Raw genomic sequence first — 19,404 nt, forward strand, 5'->3', positions numbered from 1 at the left:
GATTATTTTGTTAGTCTAGAGCGTTAACAGTAGTGAAGATAAAAATAAAGTTTTTCCTGATGGAGGAGGAAAGGTTATAGGGATATTAGTCAAATATTATTCATTTGGGAAATGGAATGTGCTCAAAGATGCAAAAGAAAAGCTTGTAGAGTAAAAATGAAAAGGGAGGAATGAATATAAATTTTATGGCAGTGTGCGTTCTAGATGCTTCTATATTCTGAGGTACAAGTAAAAATGTCAGTTTGGTGGTGGCGCCTCTGGGGATCATGAATTTCTGCAGAAAATTCAATGCAAATGGCTGCATTACTTTTTGAGACACCTTGTTATGAACCATGGAATGACCCTGTACATGAATATGGTACCAAATTTCATGGCAATCTGGCCCTTAAATATCTTTCTCTGGACCAAAGTGTTGAACTGACCAACTTGCGGGTCTGTTGCGTCCACTCTCGTCTTTGCATTGACTTCAAATACAATTGCGCTGCCTCTAAATGATGGTTGGTGCTCAGCCTGAACACACATTTAGTCTCTCTTGCTAATGACACAAAAATCAACAATCACTTGGATCGCAGTTTTGATTTTCAGATCCTCACATAATTTTTTCCAGTGGAGCTAACAAGGTAATTAAATCAGACCGTGAATCCAAAACATCTCTGTTCATGGCATAAGGATGTTTAACTTGCTTAGTCCATGTTTAAATACAGCAAATTCTGAAGACACTTGATTGTTTATATCAATCACTGGCACAGTGAATAATGTCCTTGTTTTCTTTATTTATTCAGGTTGACTTCCTTGCTGCAGGAGAGATTCCCGTGACTCTTCGCATTGAGACAGAAGGCGACAAGTTTGCCATCTCCTCCAGTGGTGAATTCACCACCAAGGTGAAGCTCGACTACGATGAGGCCCCACACAACTACTCTGTGGCGATCTCCATCTCTGACGGGGTCAACAGGGACGACGCGGTCGTGGAGGTTCGAGTCACTGACGTCAACGATAACAATCCTGTTTTTACCTCCAGTTCTGTCACAAAATCAGTCCCAGAGGACGCAGAGGTAGGATCCAATGTTACTGTTGTTCCAGCTACAGACAAAGACAGCAGCTTCAACAAGGAGATCAGGTACTCTCTGAGAGGAGGAGAGGGGAGGTTCTCTATTGATCCTGTTTCTGGGATGGTGAGTGTGGCTGGTGCACTTGATAGGGAGACCAAGGCTGAGTACAACCTGCTGGTGGTGGCCGAAGACCAGGGTCGTCCAGCCATGTCGGCCACAGCCTCCCTGCTGGTCCAAGTGTCCGACATCAACGATAACGTCCCCAAGTTCTCAACGGCTGAGTATCTGGTTGAAGTCTTTGAGACAGAGTCAGTGGGTACAAGCGTTCTCACCTTATCAGCTGCAGACCCTGATGAAGGAGCAAATGGGAGCGTTACTTACAGAATTTTCCAGCAAAGTCCCTCATCAGACCCTGCTGTTTTTGAGTTGGACTCTTCCAGCGGGACTCTGCGGCTGGTCCAGCCTCTGGACTACAGTGAAGTGAAGATGTACAGTCTGATGGTTCAGGCCTCTGATGGGGGGACCCCGTCTCTGGTTGGGAACGGTTCTGTGGTGGTGAAGGTGAAGGACGTGAACAACAACCCACCTGAGTTCAGTAAGGAAAGCTATGACGTGGCTGTCTCTGAGAACCTGGCCAGCGGTGCATTCATCCTGACCCTGGAGGTCACTGACAGGGATGAGGTGGGTTAAATCACCTGCTTCTGTGCTGAAAAATGATCTGGTTCTTAGCTCTAAAAGATCTGATTCTTTGTGTGTAGGTGTGTTCTCATTTGTACTTTGAGAATGTATACTGTTCTTGTTTACAATCGGTACAGTTACAGGACATTTTGCTACCAGCTCTGTGATTTTCTAACTGTAGCAGCTGAGTCAAGAAAATATTTAGAAATTGTTAATCAGCATCTGTTTCCGATCTGCATCAAAATACATATAGTGATACACAGTCTCACTGATTGGCAGATGGTGTGTCAGACTCAATGAGCACTGAGCTATGGTAATTTAAATGTGTCATGTTGCGTTTTAAGAGTAATGCCATTTTTTTCTTAAATAGGTCTACAAGAATTTGGAAACTAATTACAAGACAACGGTGTGGAATATCAAAAAACAAATGAATAACTTTAGGAGTTACTTACCAAAAATGTGCTGAATAAATGATCATATGGTGGCACTATTGAATCCAAAACTGCACCAAAAACTTGATTGTTTGAAACAAATTGTTTGTTCCTTGGCCTAAATTTTTTTTTTTTTTATCTAGTGGCCCATTTTTAAGATATCCTGCCAGCTAACAGACAGAAAGGAACAGAAATCATAACCTCCTTGACAGAGGTTAAGTGCCCCCGGTGTAGTTTTCTGTTTACATTCAGTTTTTCCCACCAAAACGCATTCTGTGTAACTTTGAGGCCTAACAAACATATTGAATGTTTCCTTCCTCATAAAACATTTGCAACGCTGACTTTTTGCATATTTTGAAACCTGCTTTGTTTACATCCAGGTTTGCTAGCCAGCAGTCTTTTTCTTACCTGCCTTTGCTGGTGCACTGCTACGGTTCCTGGTGCGTTACTGCCCCCGTTAATCAGGCAGGAATGTATCGTGTTACCCACATGCTCGTGCTGTATCTTCGTACGCGAGATACAATCCAAATGGAGACTTGCTCATAAAAACATTGCTCCACAGCACTACTAGTGGCCAAAAACTTCCTGGGGCACCTTTAATCTTAGGTGTCACTAACTTAAGTTATGTCCTATTTGCAGTGGACTAGAATTACACAGGGACCTTTTAATATGAGGAGTTCAATCAAATAAACCAAATCCCATTAATGTTCAAATACAACTGAAATGTAAAGGCTCTCTCTGCTGATTAACAGACAAAATCAACTGCAAAATAAACATACAACTCCAAATTATTGATGCATATGCCAGTTCACATAGGACTATACTGTCAGATGACCTTTGATTGGTTTGGTGAAATAGATCCAGGAATTTGCAGAAGCAGTTTATCTAATCGAGTGAAAGACTTGGCAGATGTTTATCGGATTAAAACACAGATGATATGAACTTTAATCTTCCTCTTACAGTTTAGACTGTATATAATCATAGTTATTTATTTATTTATTTATTTATTCCAGTCATTGACAGCTGATGATTAACTCTGACTATGAAGTCAGTGGAGGTAACACAACCTTATTTTCTTCTTCAGGGTGGATTCTCCAACGGTTACTTCCTCTACACCAACGATACCTTTGACATTAACAAACAAGGTGTGGTGTCACTGAGGAAGGACGTCACCTTGGACAGAGAGACAAAGGACAGCTACATATTACAGGTACAACATGATTACATTTCCTGTCTCCTGCTTTTTGCCAGTTTCAATGAAAACCTTAGCTTACATCCAGTTCTCAGGCTCTCCAAAACACACAGCAGTTTCCATCTTGAGGTACCAAACAAAATAAAACATTATCTGATACATATACACTTAATTGTTGAATATTTTTATTAACAGCCTTTACAGTATTGTTTAAAAATGTATTAATGCATTTATTCTTGTGTGTTGGTTTATATTGTACATGCTAAAACCAAAAACTATTGAGTTATTTTAGTTTCAGAAATTTCATAAAATTTTTAAATAAAAAAATTTCAATCTGTAAAACATTTCTTTGCAAACTGAAAGAAAAAAACAAACAAAATCTCCAATCTTGCTGAGAGGAACGGTTTAAAAATGCCCGAAAAATAAATAGAGAAAAGGGATTTTATATCTGCCAGGTGATGTATGAATACAGAAACACCTGAAAAACACGTTAACATGTTATTTCATCCAAAAAACAACAGTTGTGAATTTCAGTCTCAGTTAATCCTACATATGTGATCCATATTGAATATTTGTGAATTTAATTTTAACCTGTCAAAACAGTTTTTCATTTCATTTAATTATATTTTTCTTTGCGTCACAACATTTCTACATTTCTGCATCACTGCAACCATGTAACAAAGGACACATGTAACACACTTTTACACTTACTGTCCCTCAGTTACTGAAATCCACTTCTGATATGTAAAACATATCAGAAGTGGATTTCATAAGTGCATTTCTTAAGTCACTTAGATCACTGGGCAAGTGATCTATCAGAGCCCCCCATATGCCCCCCATATCCATAAAGCTGTTGTCATTTCCCTTCATTTTGGCTCTCAGCCTTTCCATCAGAAATATTTTAAATGTCTCTTTACCATTGTGTTACAGCAGGAGGGTTTTCATGGATCCAGAACACTTTTACTTTCCAAAAAAAAAAGTTTGTTCAACAGCTTAGATCTACGTGAGTCCAAGGTTCCTTCTTTAGGCGGCAGCCCAAATAAAAACTGGCCTGGATCTTTAGAAATTCTTTAGTTATATATGACCAGAACTGAACTATTTTTGAACAACTCCAAAAGAAATACAGGTAAGTCTCAATTTACACTTAATACACAAAGATGATCTACAGGGATCAATTTTGCTCATAACATGAGGTGTTCTGTGTTGTCTATGCAATATGTTATATATAAAGAAAAAGAGAATCAGAGGTGCAAATACTTTCCTCCCAAACATCTTCATTATAAACACTATGAAGGCCCTCTTCCCATCGCTTTATCTTTATCTAAGTCTTAAGTTTTCTTTTTTATTAGTAAAACACAAAACACATTTGAAAGTCAGATTTTCTGCTTGTGTTGTGAAGTTTAATACAACAAAAATAACCCTATAAAAAAGGTTTTGGACAACAGCTGACCCTGTGCAAGGCCTAACAAAAATAACTCCATAAAAAGATCCTGGAAGGGGATAAAGCAGGTAATATCATGTCTGTTTGCTCAGCTGAGTTTATATTGTTTTCTGTGTCTGTGTTCAGGTGGTGGCGGTGGATCAGGTCACTGACGGTCTGAGATCCACAGCTCAGCTCAACATCACCGTCCTGGACTACAACGACAACGCCCCACAGTTCCCAGCTATCCCGGACCCCCTACAGATCCCTGAGGGCGACTACTCGGAGGAAACTCCAGGAGAGATTTTCACCATTGTGCCCACAGACGCCGACCTCGGCCCCAACGGAGAGGTCACCGTCTCCCTCCCCTCCCCTCACCCACTCTTCAGATTCAGAGAGGTGAGGCCAAGAGAGAGGATTGTGGAAGTAGTTTTCACTTTGCTGTGTCAGTGCTCGGGCTCTGAGATCATGCGTTGTGTTGCAGGACGGGACGTTGCTGGCTGTTGGCCCTCTGGATCGGGAGAGCAGGGAAACTTATGACCTGGTCGTTAAGGCCTCAGACAAAGGCAGCCCACAGAGAGAGGTAGGAGACACTGCATTTCAACTTAACCAGACGTAGCTCATATTGTTTTCATTTCTTGGATTGTTTTAGGAAGGTTACAGGTAAGTAGCAAAATAATGTTTTAATAATGGAAACATCAGATTTGGTTATGCAACAAAGTCACTTCCAGATCTTTTCGAAATACTCTGTTAGTGTGAAATTAAAGTAATGCATGTTACAAGTACAAGTTTTGCATGATTCATGTTTTGCAATGAAAAAACATTTATTTCATGCTGCAATTAAATAGCCAATTGTGAATGAAAGACACTAAAAGGCCCCATTACACCCAAAACTGTGACACATTTTAAGGGAATTTGGATTAAAAATGTTCATGAATACAGAAAACTTTGAAAATGCTTAGATTCATTCTTTTGTAGTTTCACTTTGATACTTCTGTGTATAAACCTGAAAAAACAACACATTTTAAAATCAAAGTGAAAGATTATTAAGAAAAAAAAAAGTTGATTAATGTTGAAAGTATTGGAACTGAGTATATGTTCAACAAACAGTATGTACATAACATATACGGCTTTAACAAGGTTAACCAGCATTATAAAGGAACCGAAGAAGAAGAGGATAGGTGATTAATTTAAAGTTTAATGTGTATTTAAATTTAAATCATTTAAATTGTAATAATTATAATAAAATAATCCAAACTGATGTTACAATCTGAGCCTCCTTTACTGAAAAACTTCTTTATTAAACTGACTCCTGTGCACCAGAACGTCACCACCATCAGAGTGAGACTCCTCGACATCAATGACAACAGACCTGAGTTCAGCTCCAGCAGCTACGTCAGCAGCGTCCTGCTGAAAGACGCCGAGAAAGGGAAGCTGCTGCTGACGCTGTCCGCCACCGACAGAGACGCCGGGAACAACTCGCTCATCACCTACAGGTCAGCTGACTGTAATATCACTGACTCAACCTGCTTCCACCAGCTCAAGGTTCAAATTCAGGGTCGGCTTTGGCCAATTTCAAGGACTCAGAATCTGTGTGTTTTTAAGACATCCTAGCTCTAAATCCTGGTGAAATTCCTGCTTTTTAAAGTGTTTCTGCATGAACACCTGTCTCTAAGAATTAATCATTGAGTTAATGATTAGTTTCCACAAACCGACTCTTTATCAAGGTATTGACCAGGCGCTGAGCCCAGTTTCGGACTGTAATTAAATTTATCAGTGCACAACGGGCCTCATGCAAGAACCGCTCGTACAAACAGATTCGTTCTTCAGCGGCACGTACAGAGTGAGTTAAGAAGAAAGAAAATTTAGTTGAGAAAAGTTTTCTCTTCCTTTGAGTTTTTTCTTTGGTATGAACAAAATTGGTCCAATGAATGAATCTGGAGTTTAAATATGATACGGAAATGAACTCAATCCAAACATATATCAAAGACAAACTTAATTCAAAATGAATATTCTGTTCGCCATATCAATTTACTGAGAGGTTTTTTAGATTTTACTATTTTTATTGGCATATTTTGGCACAGCAACTTCTACATTTCAGTAGGAAAAGTCTCTCACTCCTCCTGGTCGGGACCGCTTTGCTTTTATAAGACATTTTTAACTTCATGTCAACCATTCCCTCTTTACATCTGTCACAGTACAGCGCTGCTCTGATGGCACGCCCCTGACAGCTGTACTATTAATATTTTTAAATAGTTCTCTAACACAGCGGAGGTTATTGTCTTTTTGTCTGCTAATCTCCAACAGTAGACTTGAAACTCTTTGGTAACATTTTTGTGAATGTCGTAGAAAAGGTTACAGTCGTAGTCTTCTGGACACTGTTTTCAGAATCAAGACGTTTCAGCTCCCATCTGGAAGTCATTCTCAATTGTGAAAAAATGGGACGGGAACTAGAAATTTAAGCTACTCTGTGTTACATAAGCCCTGCCTCAGGAAGGAATCTACCTGAGTATCTGTTGATTAGCTAGTTTCACCTGAAACTGACCTAATTGTTTCCATGATGGCCCAGTAATCAGTAATCAGGCCTATTGTTTTCTGGCTGCACCTACCTCATCACTGTTAAGTACCTGATTAGCATATGATTGGCGTGACCAAGGTGCTAATACACTGTGATAGACTTTGGGCAGATTGAATCTCAGACCACCATTTCTGTTCAAAGAGGGGTTTTCTTTTTTCACAAAAATGGCTTCCTTGACACCCTGTTCAAAAACAGAGCAATGTAGTTTACTCCATTCAATGCAGTGAGGAAAACTGCAAAGAACGGTACATAGGTGAGACTAAACAGCCACTTCACAAAAGACTTTATCAGCACAGACGACACGCTAACTCAGGATTGCAGAGCGCCGTGCATTTGCATCTAAAAGCTACAAACCACACATTTGAAGACAGCGAGGTGAAGATTCTAAGTAGAGAGAAGAGTTGGTTTGAACGGGGTGTCAAGGAAGCCATTTTTGTGAAAAAATAAAACCCCTTTTTGAACAGAAATGGTGGTCAATCTGCCCAAAGTCTACCACAGTGTATTAGCACCTTGGTCACGCCAATCATATGCTAATCAGGTACTTAACAGTGATGAGGTAGGTGTAGCCAGAAAACAATAGGCCTGATTACTGATTACTGGGCCATCATGGAAACAATTAGGTCAGTTTCAGGTGAAACTAGCAAATCAACAGATCAGGTAGATTCCTTCCTGAGGGGAGGGCTTATGTAACACAGAGCAGCATAAATTTCTAGTTCCCGTCCCATTTTTTCACAATTTCACATTTTTGTGAATGAAACTTTTCCACAAACAGAGCAGAACAGGCCGTCTTATCGAGAGAGGGCTTCATAGAGAGGTTTAGTATGACATGAAAATGTTCTTGCATGAGGCCCATTTGTTTGAAAAAGTGTTTGAAATGATGAAATATATTTATTATTTTTATTTTATTTTATATTTCTTATGTTCCAGTCTATTGTGCACTTTTCAGCAAAACTATATTTGTGTAATGTCCTAGCTTGTATTACATTAAGTATGTTTTTTCGCTCTCTGCTGTTGTAGTTTCTCTGCAGGAAGCTCTCCGTATTTGGCCTTAAACAGTGAGACCGGGGCCGTGACCTTGACCTCTGACCTTGCTGATGTCACAGAGGACACCACGCTGGTGCTGACAGCCGTGGCTAAAGACCACGGCCGGCCTCCTCTGAACACCACAGGTCAGTCTGAGCACCAGGTAGTTTTACTCAGCGTCAGTAACCTCCAGGTCAGTGTGTTGCCTGTTCAGGTCACCGTTCAGCATCATCATTTATTTCATTATTTTTTATTGAATTAGTATTGTAGGATTTCAGAATGATGATTTTACATTGGTGGAAGAAGTATGCAAATACTTTACTTAACTCAAAGTAGCAATAGTACCATGTAAAAATACTCAAAATTAAGTAAGAAGTAAGTAAAACTCCAGAAGTATTATCAGCAAATTATACTTAAAGTATCAAAAGTAAAAGTACTTGTTATGCAGAATGGCTTTCTTTGAGTGTTCAATTATTTACAATATTATTATATTATCATTATTGATGCATTAACACGTAAGCATCATTTCAGCTAAATTTAACAACAAACATTGTTTAGAAGAACAAACAAAAAGAAAACCTTGCAGAACAACAGTTTCAACATTTCCTTACAATATAAAGTTATAATAATAATAATAAAACTATATATAGAGCACTTATCAAAACAAAGTACAAAGTGCTTCACAACAAGAGAAATAAAACACCACAGTGAATGATGAAATATAAAGAAATAAAATACATAAAATACACAAAAGCAATAAAATAAACAGTGAAATAAACAGCCAGTTCAGGTAAAATTAGGATCTGCTTTCAGATAAAAATGTGTTTTGAGACGAGACTTAAACGAAGACACTGACTCAGATAACCTAATTTCTTTGGGCAAGTTGTTCCAGAGCCTCAGGGCCCTGATAGCAAAAGCTCTGTCCCCCTTAGTTTTCAACCTGGACTCAGAAACAGACAGAAGACCCTTGCCCGAAGATCTCAAATCTCAAGGTTCATAAGGGATTACAAGGTCTAAAATATAATCTGGGGCCAGGCCATGAAGAGCCTTAAAAGTAATCAACAAGATCTTAAAATCAATCCTAAAACCAACAGGTTGAAGAGCCTTAAAAGTAATCAACAAGATCTTAAAATCAATCCTAAAACCAACAGGGAGCCATTGTAAAGAGGCAAAAACAGGTGTTATGTGGTCGTACTTCTTGGTCCTGGTTAAAAGCTGAACAGCTGAGTTCTGTACAGTCTGCAGTCCTGTCAAAGTTTTTTGATTAAGACAAGTGAACAGGCTGTTACAATAATCAAGGCGTGAGGAGATAAAAGCATGTACAACAGTTTCTGCATCACTAAGATTTAAAATAGATCGTATTTTTGCAATATTTCTAAGGTGATAAAAACATGATTGGATAAGCTTAGTGATATGTTGCTCAAAACATAAACTGCTATCAAACAGGACACAAAGATTTCTTGCAACAGGCTTGATATGTTGTGACAGGTTACCAGTGGATGGCAGTATTTGTTTAGTGATGTGTTGCGGCCCAATAACAAGGATTTCAGTTTTATTTGAGTTGAGCTGAAGAAAATTTATCGACATCCAATTTTTTATGTCAGACAGGCAGTCCTGCAGAGAACTCAGCGTACTGAGGTCAGTGGGCTTGACAGGGAGGTACAACTGTGTGTCATCCGCATAACAATGAAAAGAAATACCATGTCTGCGGATGACATCACCCAAGGGAAGCATGTATAAGGATAAAGTTGCAGCTTGTTGGGGTTGGTTGCTGGTTTAGTACTTTAATTTATCTTTACGTATGTATGCGTCTTCCTTGCAGCCCGTCTCGTGGTCAATCTGAGGGTTGTCAGTCTGGTGGAGGGCGTGGCCTTCCGGAGCTCCTCCTACAACTTCAGCCTACCTGAGAACCAGCCGGCGGGGTGACGGTGGGAAGGGTGTGGGCCTCCTCAGGAAGTGACCTTTACGATGTCGCCTACACACTGAAAACACACACTGACCTGTTCTCCGTCAACGCCGACGGAGCCATCCTGACCAGAACACAGCTGGACAAAGAAACGCAGGACTGGTACATCCTGGATGTGGAGGCCGTGGACACAAGGACCCCCCCTACGTCAGCCACTGCAATGGTACGATCTGTTCCTTTACAAAAATGAGTTTAAGTTGTATTTACAGCTTTATCCTATAGACATGTGTACGAGCTGAATATTTCAGGTGATATTGATTACTGAAGAAAAGAAGCAACTAGAAAAGCCAGACAGAGCTCAAATACCTGCCAAGGTTGCACAATCCTCTCACTTTATTTTATTAACAGATATTTTTTTACTTTTTAATCATCAAAATATACATAGTGACAATAATACCGACTGGCTGAAGGTGGCCAGGATTAAAAAAATGTCTGGGAATATCTCTCTTTGAGGGTTTCTTCCACTTTCTGAAACAGTGAGACGTGTTCCATCGTGAGTATCCACTACAGCCAGTGGTGGGAAAGTATTCAGATCCTTTGCTTCAGTAAAAGCACCACTGTAAAAATACTCCAGTACAAGTAAAAGTCCTGCATTTAAAGTATTACTTAAGTATAAGTATTTAGTACAATCAGGAAAAAGTCCTTAAAGTATTAAAGCAGTAAAATCCCTTTGACTGTTGTGCTGTTATTCCTTGTGCATTAATGTAAAGCAGGATGTTGCTGCTGCAGCTGGTTGAGCTGGAGCTCATTTTGAACTGCAGCTAATGATTATTTTCATTCTGGATTCATCTGCTGATTGTTTTCTCCATCGATCGATCGTTCGGTTTGTAAAACTTGTGAAAATAATGAGAAACGCCGTCACAACGACCCAGAGCCCAAAGTGACGCCTTCACCATGTTGTTGTGTCCGACCGACAGTCCAAAGCTCGACATTATTAACAAAACATTACAGTTATTAATCATTCAAAGGAAAAGCAGCGAATCTGCACATCTGAGAAGCTGCAACCAGGAAATGTTTTTACATGAAAAATTAATTAAGATTATGAAAATAGTTGCCAATCATCATAAAGTAACTCATAACTAAAGCTGTCAGATAAATGTGGTGAAGTAAAAAGTACAATATTTCCCTCTGAGAGGTGGTGGAGTGGAAGTACAAAGTGGTATGAGATTAAAATATTCACGTAAAGTACAAGTACCTCAGATCTGTACTTAAGCACAGTACTTGAGTAAATGTACTTCGTTACACTCCACCACTGACTACAGCTCTTAAAGTTAAACATCGCTGTCCCATTACAGCTCCTCTGAAGTTTTCCCGCTTATTATGTTTAAAATGAACAGCTGACGGTTGGTTTCGTCTTCATCCATGATGTCCACCCTCCCTCTCTTCTCGCGGAGCTCACTGACCTCTGACCTGTGAAGGTCTGGGGCTTGTGGGAAGTGGTGTTTGTTAAACTGAAGTTTTAAAACAATATAAAACATTTCTTTTTGCACCATCCCTGTCTTGACAAATAGAGTGAACCTCGTGACATACTGTTATTACAAATGGCAGTGGGATTTTGAATGCGCTTGTCTTTCATTTGAACAGGTAGTGTACCTGGAAGTTCCTTTTTTACTTTGGCTCTCTTTACTGGTACATTTGTCTTGAACCAGGCAATCCTGGAAAAAAGTCTGTCTGCAGTTTCTTCTTTCTTTACAGGACTGCAAACATAACCTGTTTCTTCTCTCTCAGGTCAGAGTTCAGGTGGACGACGTAAACGAGTCTCCGCTGTTTCCCTACGAGGTTTATAAGGCCTCTGTGTTCAGCATCGCCCCGTATAAAACCCCCGTCATCCACGTCAAGGTAAACACACCTTCACAGCTTCTGTCAGTTTCCATTTGTCGGAAAATATCCTCTTCATTTAATGAAACACTAACTGTAATAAAAGGGACAGAGGCTACATTTATCTCCTCTGTGTTGTTTGATAGCACAGTTATTGTGGCAGCAATATTTTATTTTTTGTCCTGAACCACCGAGCAGGCGGTTAACTCTGAGCGATGTGGTTAATGTGTCAGTGAGCAGCAGTAAAACACGTCACATCCTCAGGAATCTGGAGGGAACTGATCTTCTATCAGACACAACGATATGTGAACGGGAACAGTTCCAGAGCTTTTCCAGGACAGAAACTGCACTGAAAAGATTCAAAAGTTCAAAGGTTTGAGCTGAAGTTCCAGAGAGCACTAAGAGGCTGAGTTTAGTCAAACTTGATGGATAAATTCAGCGATTTGAATCCATTTATATTTAACTTTTGGGTCAATTGTGGATATTAAATATGGTGTTTTGAATATAACAGAACTCTGATGTCTGATCTGGCTCATTCTTCTTTATAACACTGGCTTGGGCTCACATGTACTGTGGTAAAATAAAACCATTCAGCGTAGCAAACTGAGGAAAACACACGATTTCTCAGAACCAAAACTTGAAATATTTATAACAGATATAGTCAAGTCAAATGTATTTATAAGCACGTTTAAAAACAACAGATGTTGACCAAAGTGCTACACAAATTAAAAGAGGCTGTACACAGCCGGGACAAAATATATGAATATACGTTACTTGTCTCCATTACACAGTTTGTCCACCAGAGAAAGCTGACAGTTTTATTTTTCAACTGTAAACAGATCTTGGTCAAGACCCATATCAAAAAAATATCTGTCCACACATTTGTTATCAAATTATTTTAAGTATTATCCAGTGATATCGAGGTGATAGGTAGATGGTTGCTAGGTGGTTGCTAGGTGGGGCTTTAATTGGTGGTTGCCTTGTATTTCCAGATGGTTGCCAGGGCATCATTATGTGGTTTTTATGGTGATAGTTGCTACTTTGATTCAGGGTGTGAAGGAGGCACGGTTGCCAGGTACATATGTGTTTTTAGTTGCAGAGCAGGTAGTGGGTTTGTGGTACTACTAATGCAGGAAGTGGTGCAGGTCATGGTAAATAAATAGAAATGAGATCAAAGTCCTGCTAAAACACTGAACTGAAAAACCAACTGACATTAATGAATTGTATTATTTAATTCACTTAAACAGGCTTTCGACCATGATGTAGGTGAAGAGGGTCAGCTGGTCTACAGTCTGTCAGCAGACAGTCCTTATTTTGACGTGGAGCCGTCCTCAGGTCTGGTGTACGTGGTGTCAGCAGTGGGTCTCGCTGGACAGCAGGCTGAGGTGGAGGTGAAGGCCACAGACCCCCGAGGACTTCATGCTACGACCAAGGTGGAGGTGAGTGTGGAGGGCCGGGTGGAATAGTTCACAGTGGTGGAGAAAAATATATCAACATTATTTAGAAAGGTAAGAAAAACATCCAGTAGAGGCCAAAATCATGACAAGTCTGAGTCAAAACAGGCGAGGTGTAAAATGTTAAACGTTAGAGTATGTGCAGAAAACCCTCAGGGACCTTGACTCTGATTCCTACGTCACAAATGCCTCATTACAGATAAGATGGAGGAGGTAACCATAAAACCAACACACACATTTTATCCTGTAAAATACTTATGTTTTATGATGAGATACCTGACACTTCGCCTCATCTCAAACATCTGTTTGTTTTTGTGTGTCCTAGTTTATTACTGACAAGTTAACTGCTGGTTTAGCTTTATTTTAGCAGATTATTACCAATCTTAAAAACTGCCACACCTTCCTCCAAATAGCTCAAAATAATATAACTGAGTTGGTAAAATTAGTTTCACCATAAATAACAAATCACACAAAGACGTCATGTTTTAAATCGTTCACACAGCCACTAAACTGCATCTTAGAAGTGGAATTAACAGCTGCCAAAATGATGGAAAACACACACACATGATGGCACATTTCATCCATTTCATCCATTCCACATTTCTAAATAAGTGAACTGGGCTCGGGTAGCAGCTCTCAAGGTGCTGATATAAAATAAAAATCAAGGGTGAGAAAAAATTAAAGACCCTCCTCTGCTCTCCAAAAACAATCTGACCCCCCCATAATAATTCTTCTACAGTCCCTAAGAAGGCTGTAAAACTTCCTGTCCTTATTTTGACGTGGAGCCGTCCTCAGGTCTGGTGTACGTGGTGTCAGCTGTGGGTCTCGCTGGACAGCAGGCTGAGGTGGAGGTGAAGGCCACAGACCCCCGAGGACTTCATGCTACGACCAAGGTGGAGGTGAGTGTGGAGGACCGGGTGGAATAGTTCACAGTGGTGGAGAAAAATGTATCAACATTTTTTAGAAAGGTAAGAAAAACATCCAGTAGAGGCCAAAATCACGACAAGTCTGAGTCAAAACAGGCGAGGTGTAAAATGTTAAACGTTAGAGTATGTGCAGAAAACCCTCAGGGTCCTTGACTCTGATTCCTACATCACAAATACCTCATTACAGATAAGATGGAGGAGGTAACCATAAAACCAACACACACATTTTATCCTGTAAAACACTTATGTTTTATGTTCTCGCTGCACTGAGATACCTGACATCGCCTCATCTTGTTTGTTGTTGTGTGTCCTAGTTTATTACTGACAAGTTAACTGCCAATCTGAGCCCCCATAATAATTATTCTACAGTCCCTAAGAAGGCTGTAAAACTTCCTTATTCAATTGTATTCATTTCTTTTAACATTTTGATGCTCTCAGGACTTTATGTAATTCAATAAAATAAAAAATAAAAAACATTCCTACAGAACCACAACTGCACTCTTCTGCCCCCAGGTGGTGGTCCAGGGAAGTGCGAGCAGCAGTGACGTGGTGGTCATCTCCATCAACCGGCCTGTTAACGCTGTGGAGAAGAAAGTCCCAGAGTTGGAGAAGTAAGACGAGTTTAGCTCATGATTCATTCATTTCGGTTTTCTATTGCTGTAATTTTCTTTCCCTCTCAGGTCTTTAGGTTCGGCTCTGGGCTGGACGGTGAAAATCATCGAGGTGTCGAGCGCTAACGGAGAAGCCTCTGAGACCAGATCGCTTTCTGAGACCAGATCGCTTTCTGAGACCAGATCGCTGAGGGCGGCTGTGAAGACTTTGGTCAGCTTCATCACCGTAGATGGAGGGGAGGTCATTTCCTCTGAAGAGGTCACAAAGTAAGAGTTAGCTTTTTTTAAAATTAAACTTTAATATGCAGATTTTTACATTCAAGTTAAGACAAAGGAGCCTGAACCAGACTGATTCATATATTAGTTAACATTTAATCTCTGCAGTCCTGCTTTTCATTATTGAAAAGCCAAATTTATCCAATTTTTCATTAAAAAAAGATTTAACCATATCGCTAAACAAACAAATGAAATAACATATGTAATTTCAGAAAGAATTATCACTTATCAACTTGTTGTTTTCAGGTAACATTTTTTCAGCATCTATTTTCATCATGTCATGTGACAGGTCTTCAGCTCTGACCAATCGTGTTGGAGCTGTAACTCTGATCTCTGTAACCATACCTCTGTTATCCATCAGGAAGCTGCAGAGCCAATCAGATGCCGTGAGGGCGGAGCTAGTCAAAGTGTTTGGGGAGGGTGTTCATTTTGACATAGTGAAGAAGCCTGAAAGCCCCGCATCCAACCAGGATGTGGTCATCGCTCTGGGCGTCCTGTTGGCCCTGAGCATGGTGGGATCGGTTTTATCATCAGGTGAGACTGGAAACCATCAACAAGCAGCAGTTTGTATTCATGTGCTTCAGACAGTGTTGTGTTTTCATCTCGTTACCCCCCATGTGGACAAAAAAAAATCTGATAATGCAGATCTGATAATAATCTCAGCATTATCAGGGAATAATCTCAGAACTGTGAAACATGTCAATTTAGAGATTAAAGTAATTTTAAAGTCACAATTCTGAATTAATTTCCATCGCTGTGTTAAAAATCCCTCCCTGCTCCCCATCATGAGCACTACATATTTTATTTAAAGTCACACAATCCCAACTTTACTGCCTCCCAGCGGCCGTCACATTTTTCTACAAACAAAAACGACTTAACTTTTAGAAAAAGAAAAACTTGAAAGAAGCGATCTGTTCTTATAGAAGGTTTTATTTTGTTTCCTAACATAACTGCATCAGAAAAAAGGCTGGACAAAAATATATATCTCAGAAGTATATAAGAAAGTTGTTAAAAATGAAATATAAAGAACAATAGAATAATAATATAAATGTTTAAATAAAATGAACAAATTGATACTATTAGATATTTAAGAGTCTTAAGTAATTAAGTGAGGTGGACACTAATTGAGGACCATGTACTGTTTAACACTCTTGACGATCTACAAACCAGCTCTATAGACATGAACAAGGTTTATATTGATGACTAATTTACCAAAAGACAGACAAGTTGACAGTACGTATTCTGATTCCTTTTTTTATCTCAGTGCAGCTTTTTCCAAGTTAAATAAAAGTGTAATAAAATGAGTCTCGGACACGTTTGGAATATTTTTATGGTTAAACATCAGCGTCCCAACACACGACTCCTCCCAGGATTTCTGATCAGGATGAAGGAAGTTAAATATGTCAACATGTGTTTCACCCTCTCAGGAATTTTGTCATCCAGACGTAAGTCCACTCTTTTGACACTCTTCATGTTAAAACTTCATGTCGTCACAGTTCTCCGTTTGAAGCCTGTTTTTAATAGAAATTCCCTGTTATGTTTCAAGGACTCTGACAAAAAGAGAGTTTTGACATCGACCGACATGGTGAAGGTTACACGTAAGTCCACTGAAACACTCTTCATGTTAAAACGTCGTCACAGTTCTCCGTTTGAAGCCTGTTTTTAATAGAAATTCCCCGTTATGTTTCAGGAACTGGTCTCAGAAGATTCCTAAAACCTCTGAACAGGTAAAAAAAAAAAAAAAAATGAAGAAAGAAATCTCTCAGATCTCATTCAAAAGTGTTAAAATCAAATATTTGAAATGTTAAAATCACGTCGTATGAAGATCAGTGACTTGTGTTACAGGGACAGACGAGACGACCAGAGGACGAGCAGCAGAGGACGGACGGAGAGGCAGATCAATGGGACAAACAGACAGGCAGTAACAGTGTGAGAGTTAAACAGGACAGTGATGGTGACGAAAGCCGCACTTCTTCTCTCTGATCTGAACACAGCAGCTTTCAGTCCGTATTGTATGGAGTCTGCAGAGAGCCACTAAAGTAATTAGAGACTTTTATTGTGTTAATTACATCCAGTTAACACATTTAAGGCAAGATGTGTTTATTTGTAAATGACTCAAGGCACTACAAGCTGTCTGCTGCCCAAATATTTATGTTCTTCAGAAATGTATTTTGGCCCAAAAGGCTGAGATTTAAGGACAGGAGCGATTTTCTTAGCTCTCCTGGTTCTTCTGAGAAGACACGAACGAGTTTCTTTAAATCCAGTCTGAACATGAGACCTCTAATTCTTCCCTTTGTTTTTAGATGATAAAATCCTGATTTATTTATTCTCTTGATGTGGCTGCTGAAGCTCAGATGCCAGTCTTTTTAAAAACATTTTAAACATCTATTATAAATTGATTACTTAAAGGTCCAGTGTGTAACATTTAGGAGGATCTATTGGCAGAAATATAATATTCATAAGTATGTTTTCATTAGTGTATAAATCACCTGAAAATAAGAAGCGTTGTGTTTTCGTTACCTTAGAATAAGTCGTTTTTATCTACAGAAGGAGCGGGAGGGAGAGTTCACTGAGGATTTGTTATAAGTTTAATTATTAATCTAGTATTATCTCAATTTACTTTATTGTGTCTGTAAAACAGCAGCCATGAAGCAGTCTGCGATGGTCTTTCATGTTTTTATTTTTTCAGAAATTAAAATGTTTAAATGTCACTTACCTCTGTTTTGTTTTCAGACACAACTTTATTTTTTTACCCCCCCCCCATGCACTGTATTAGTAATAATGTAAATAATATTACCACAGCTCTGCAGTAACACCGCTACATTAAACTGCCACAAACGTTTTATGTGGCTGCAGCCCAATAATCAATCTGTGCAGATCGATCTGTTATAAAATGCTTTTGAATTGTATAAGTTTGGAGTTTTGTTTTAATATTTGCAAAGTATGAAATAAATAAATGTACAGACTTTCTGCTATTTCTTTATTTAGTAATGATTTGTAAATAAAAATATTGTAGATGTGGCATTTCCAAAGAAGAAAACATCTAAATAAGACTGTGTAGTCCCTCATTCGTCCAGGAGTGTTCTATCGTAGAAAGCTACACGCACATTTGAAGACAGCGAGGTGAAGATTCTAAGTAGAGAGCAGAGTTGGTTTGAACGGGGCGTCAAGGAAGCCATTTTTGTGAAAAAAGAAAACCCCTCTTTGAACAGAAATGGTGGTCTGAGATTCAATCTGCCCAAAGTCTACCACAGTGTATTAGCACCTTGGTCACCCCAATCACATGCTAATCAGGTACTTAACAGTGATGAGGGAGGTGCAGCCAGAAAACAATAGGCCTGATTACTGGGCCATCATGGAAAGAATTAGGTCAGTTTCAGGTGAAACTAGCTAATCAACAGATACTCAGGTAGACTCCTTCCTGAGGGCGGGGCTTATGTAACTCAGAGTAGCTTAAATTTCTAGTTCCCGTCCCATTTTTTCACATTCTGAAAACAGCGTCCAGATGACTACGACTGAAACCTTTTCTACGATAAAATATCTAAAATGTTTCCAGTTTGGAGCAACCAGATATCAAACTGTTATTCTGCCTCCTCTAATAAGACCGAAACTGAACATTAGTGATGAGATTGTTTCCTAAAGTCGGAGGGTTTGAACTCAAAATCTCTCGCTTCTACATTAAAAACTCACATTAGTGACCGTAAGATTTGTACCCGTCCACAGTAATCTGGTTGTGGAACATGGATTATAAAAATAAAGCAGTTGTATCATCCAGGTTTGACTTCCCTTCATCTACTTTTACAATATCTCTATTTAGTTTTTTTTTTGACCTGCCTTAGATGTTACAATGATACTTGTTGTATTTTTTACTAAGCATTTATAGTAGCTTGTAGGCAGATACTGCATATCTGTTCATGTACACTTGCTTTCATTACATCTTCAGGTAGCCAGAACTCACATCTTTAACTCACAGAAAGTTGTG

The 19,404-nt window shown here is 39.3% G+C and overlaps 2 protein-coding genes and 1 long non-coding RNA gene across 3 annotated transcripts in view; all 3 read left to right on the plus strand.

Moving 5' to 3' along the window:
- LOC122873137 (protocadherin Fat 4) overlaps positions 1-10,328 on the plus strand; it is a 25,937-nt gene extending 15,609 nt beyond the window's left edge. The window contains exons 21-27 of the mRNA XM_044189500.1: positions 783-1,730; positions 3,243-3,368; positions 4,918-5,169; positions 5,255-5,353; positions 6,094-6,266; positions 8,366-8,517; positions 10,194-10,328. Coding sequence (XP_044045435.1) covers positions 783-1,730; positions 3,243-3,368; positions 4,918-5,169; positions 5,255-5,353; positions 6,094-6,266; positions 8,366-8,517; positions 10,194-10,297 — 1,854 coding nt within the window. The 3' untranslated portion in view covers positions 10,298-10,328. The remainder of the gene's footprint in view (positions 1-782; positions 1,731-3,242; positions 3,369-4,917; positions 5,170-5,254; positions 5,354-6,093; positions 6,267-8,365; positions 8,518-10,193) is intronic.
- LOC122874027 lies at positions 10,293-16,930 on the plus strand. The gene is made up of 7 exons (XM_044191509.1): positions 10,293-10,500; positions 12,066-12,176; positions 13,403-13,594; positions 15,049-15,146; positions 15,216-15,413; positions 15,784-16,111; positions 16,919-16,930. The coding sequence occupies exons 1-7, from the start codon at positions 10,498-10,500 to the stop codon at positions 16,928-16,930; spliced, it is 942 nt and encodes a 313-aa protein (XP_044047444.1). The 5' UTR covers positions 10,293-10,497.
- A 34-nt stretch (positions 16,931-16,964) lies between these two features.
- On the plus strand, positions 16,965-18,388 carry LOC122873138. Its single transcript, XR_006377366.1, has 3 exons — positions 16,965-17,020; positions 17,113-17,149; positions 17,268-18,388. It is a non-coding gene; the product is annotated as an uncharacterized LOC122873138 (long non-coding RNA).
- The last annotated feature ends 1,016 nt before the right edge of the window (positions 18,389-19,404 follow it).

The sequence above is a fragment of the Siniperca chuatsi genome, linkage group LG3 (assembly GCF_020085105.1).
Source record: "Siniperca chuatsi isolate FFG_IHB_CAS linkage group LG3, ASM2008510v1, whole genome shotgun sequence".
In the NCBI taxonomy this organism is placed as follows: domain Eukaryota; kingdom Metazoa; phylum Chordata; class Actinopteri; order Centrarchiformes; family Sinipercidae; genus Siniperca; species Siniperca chuatsi.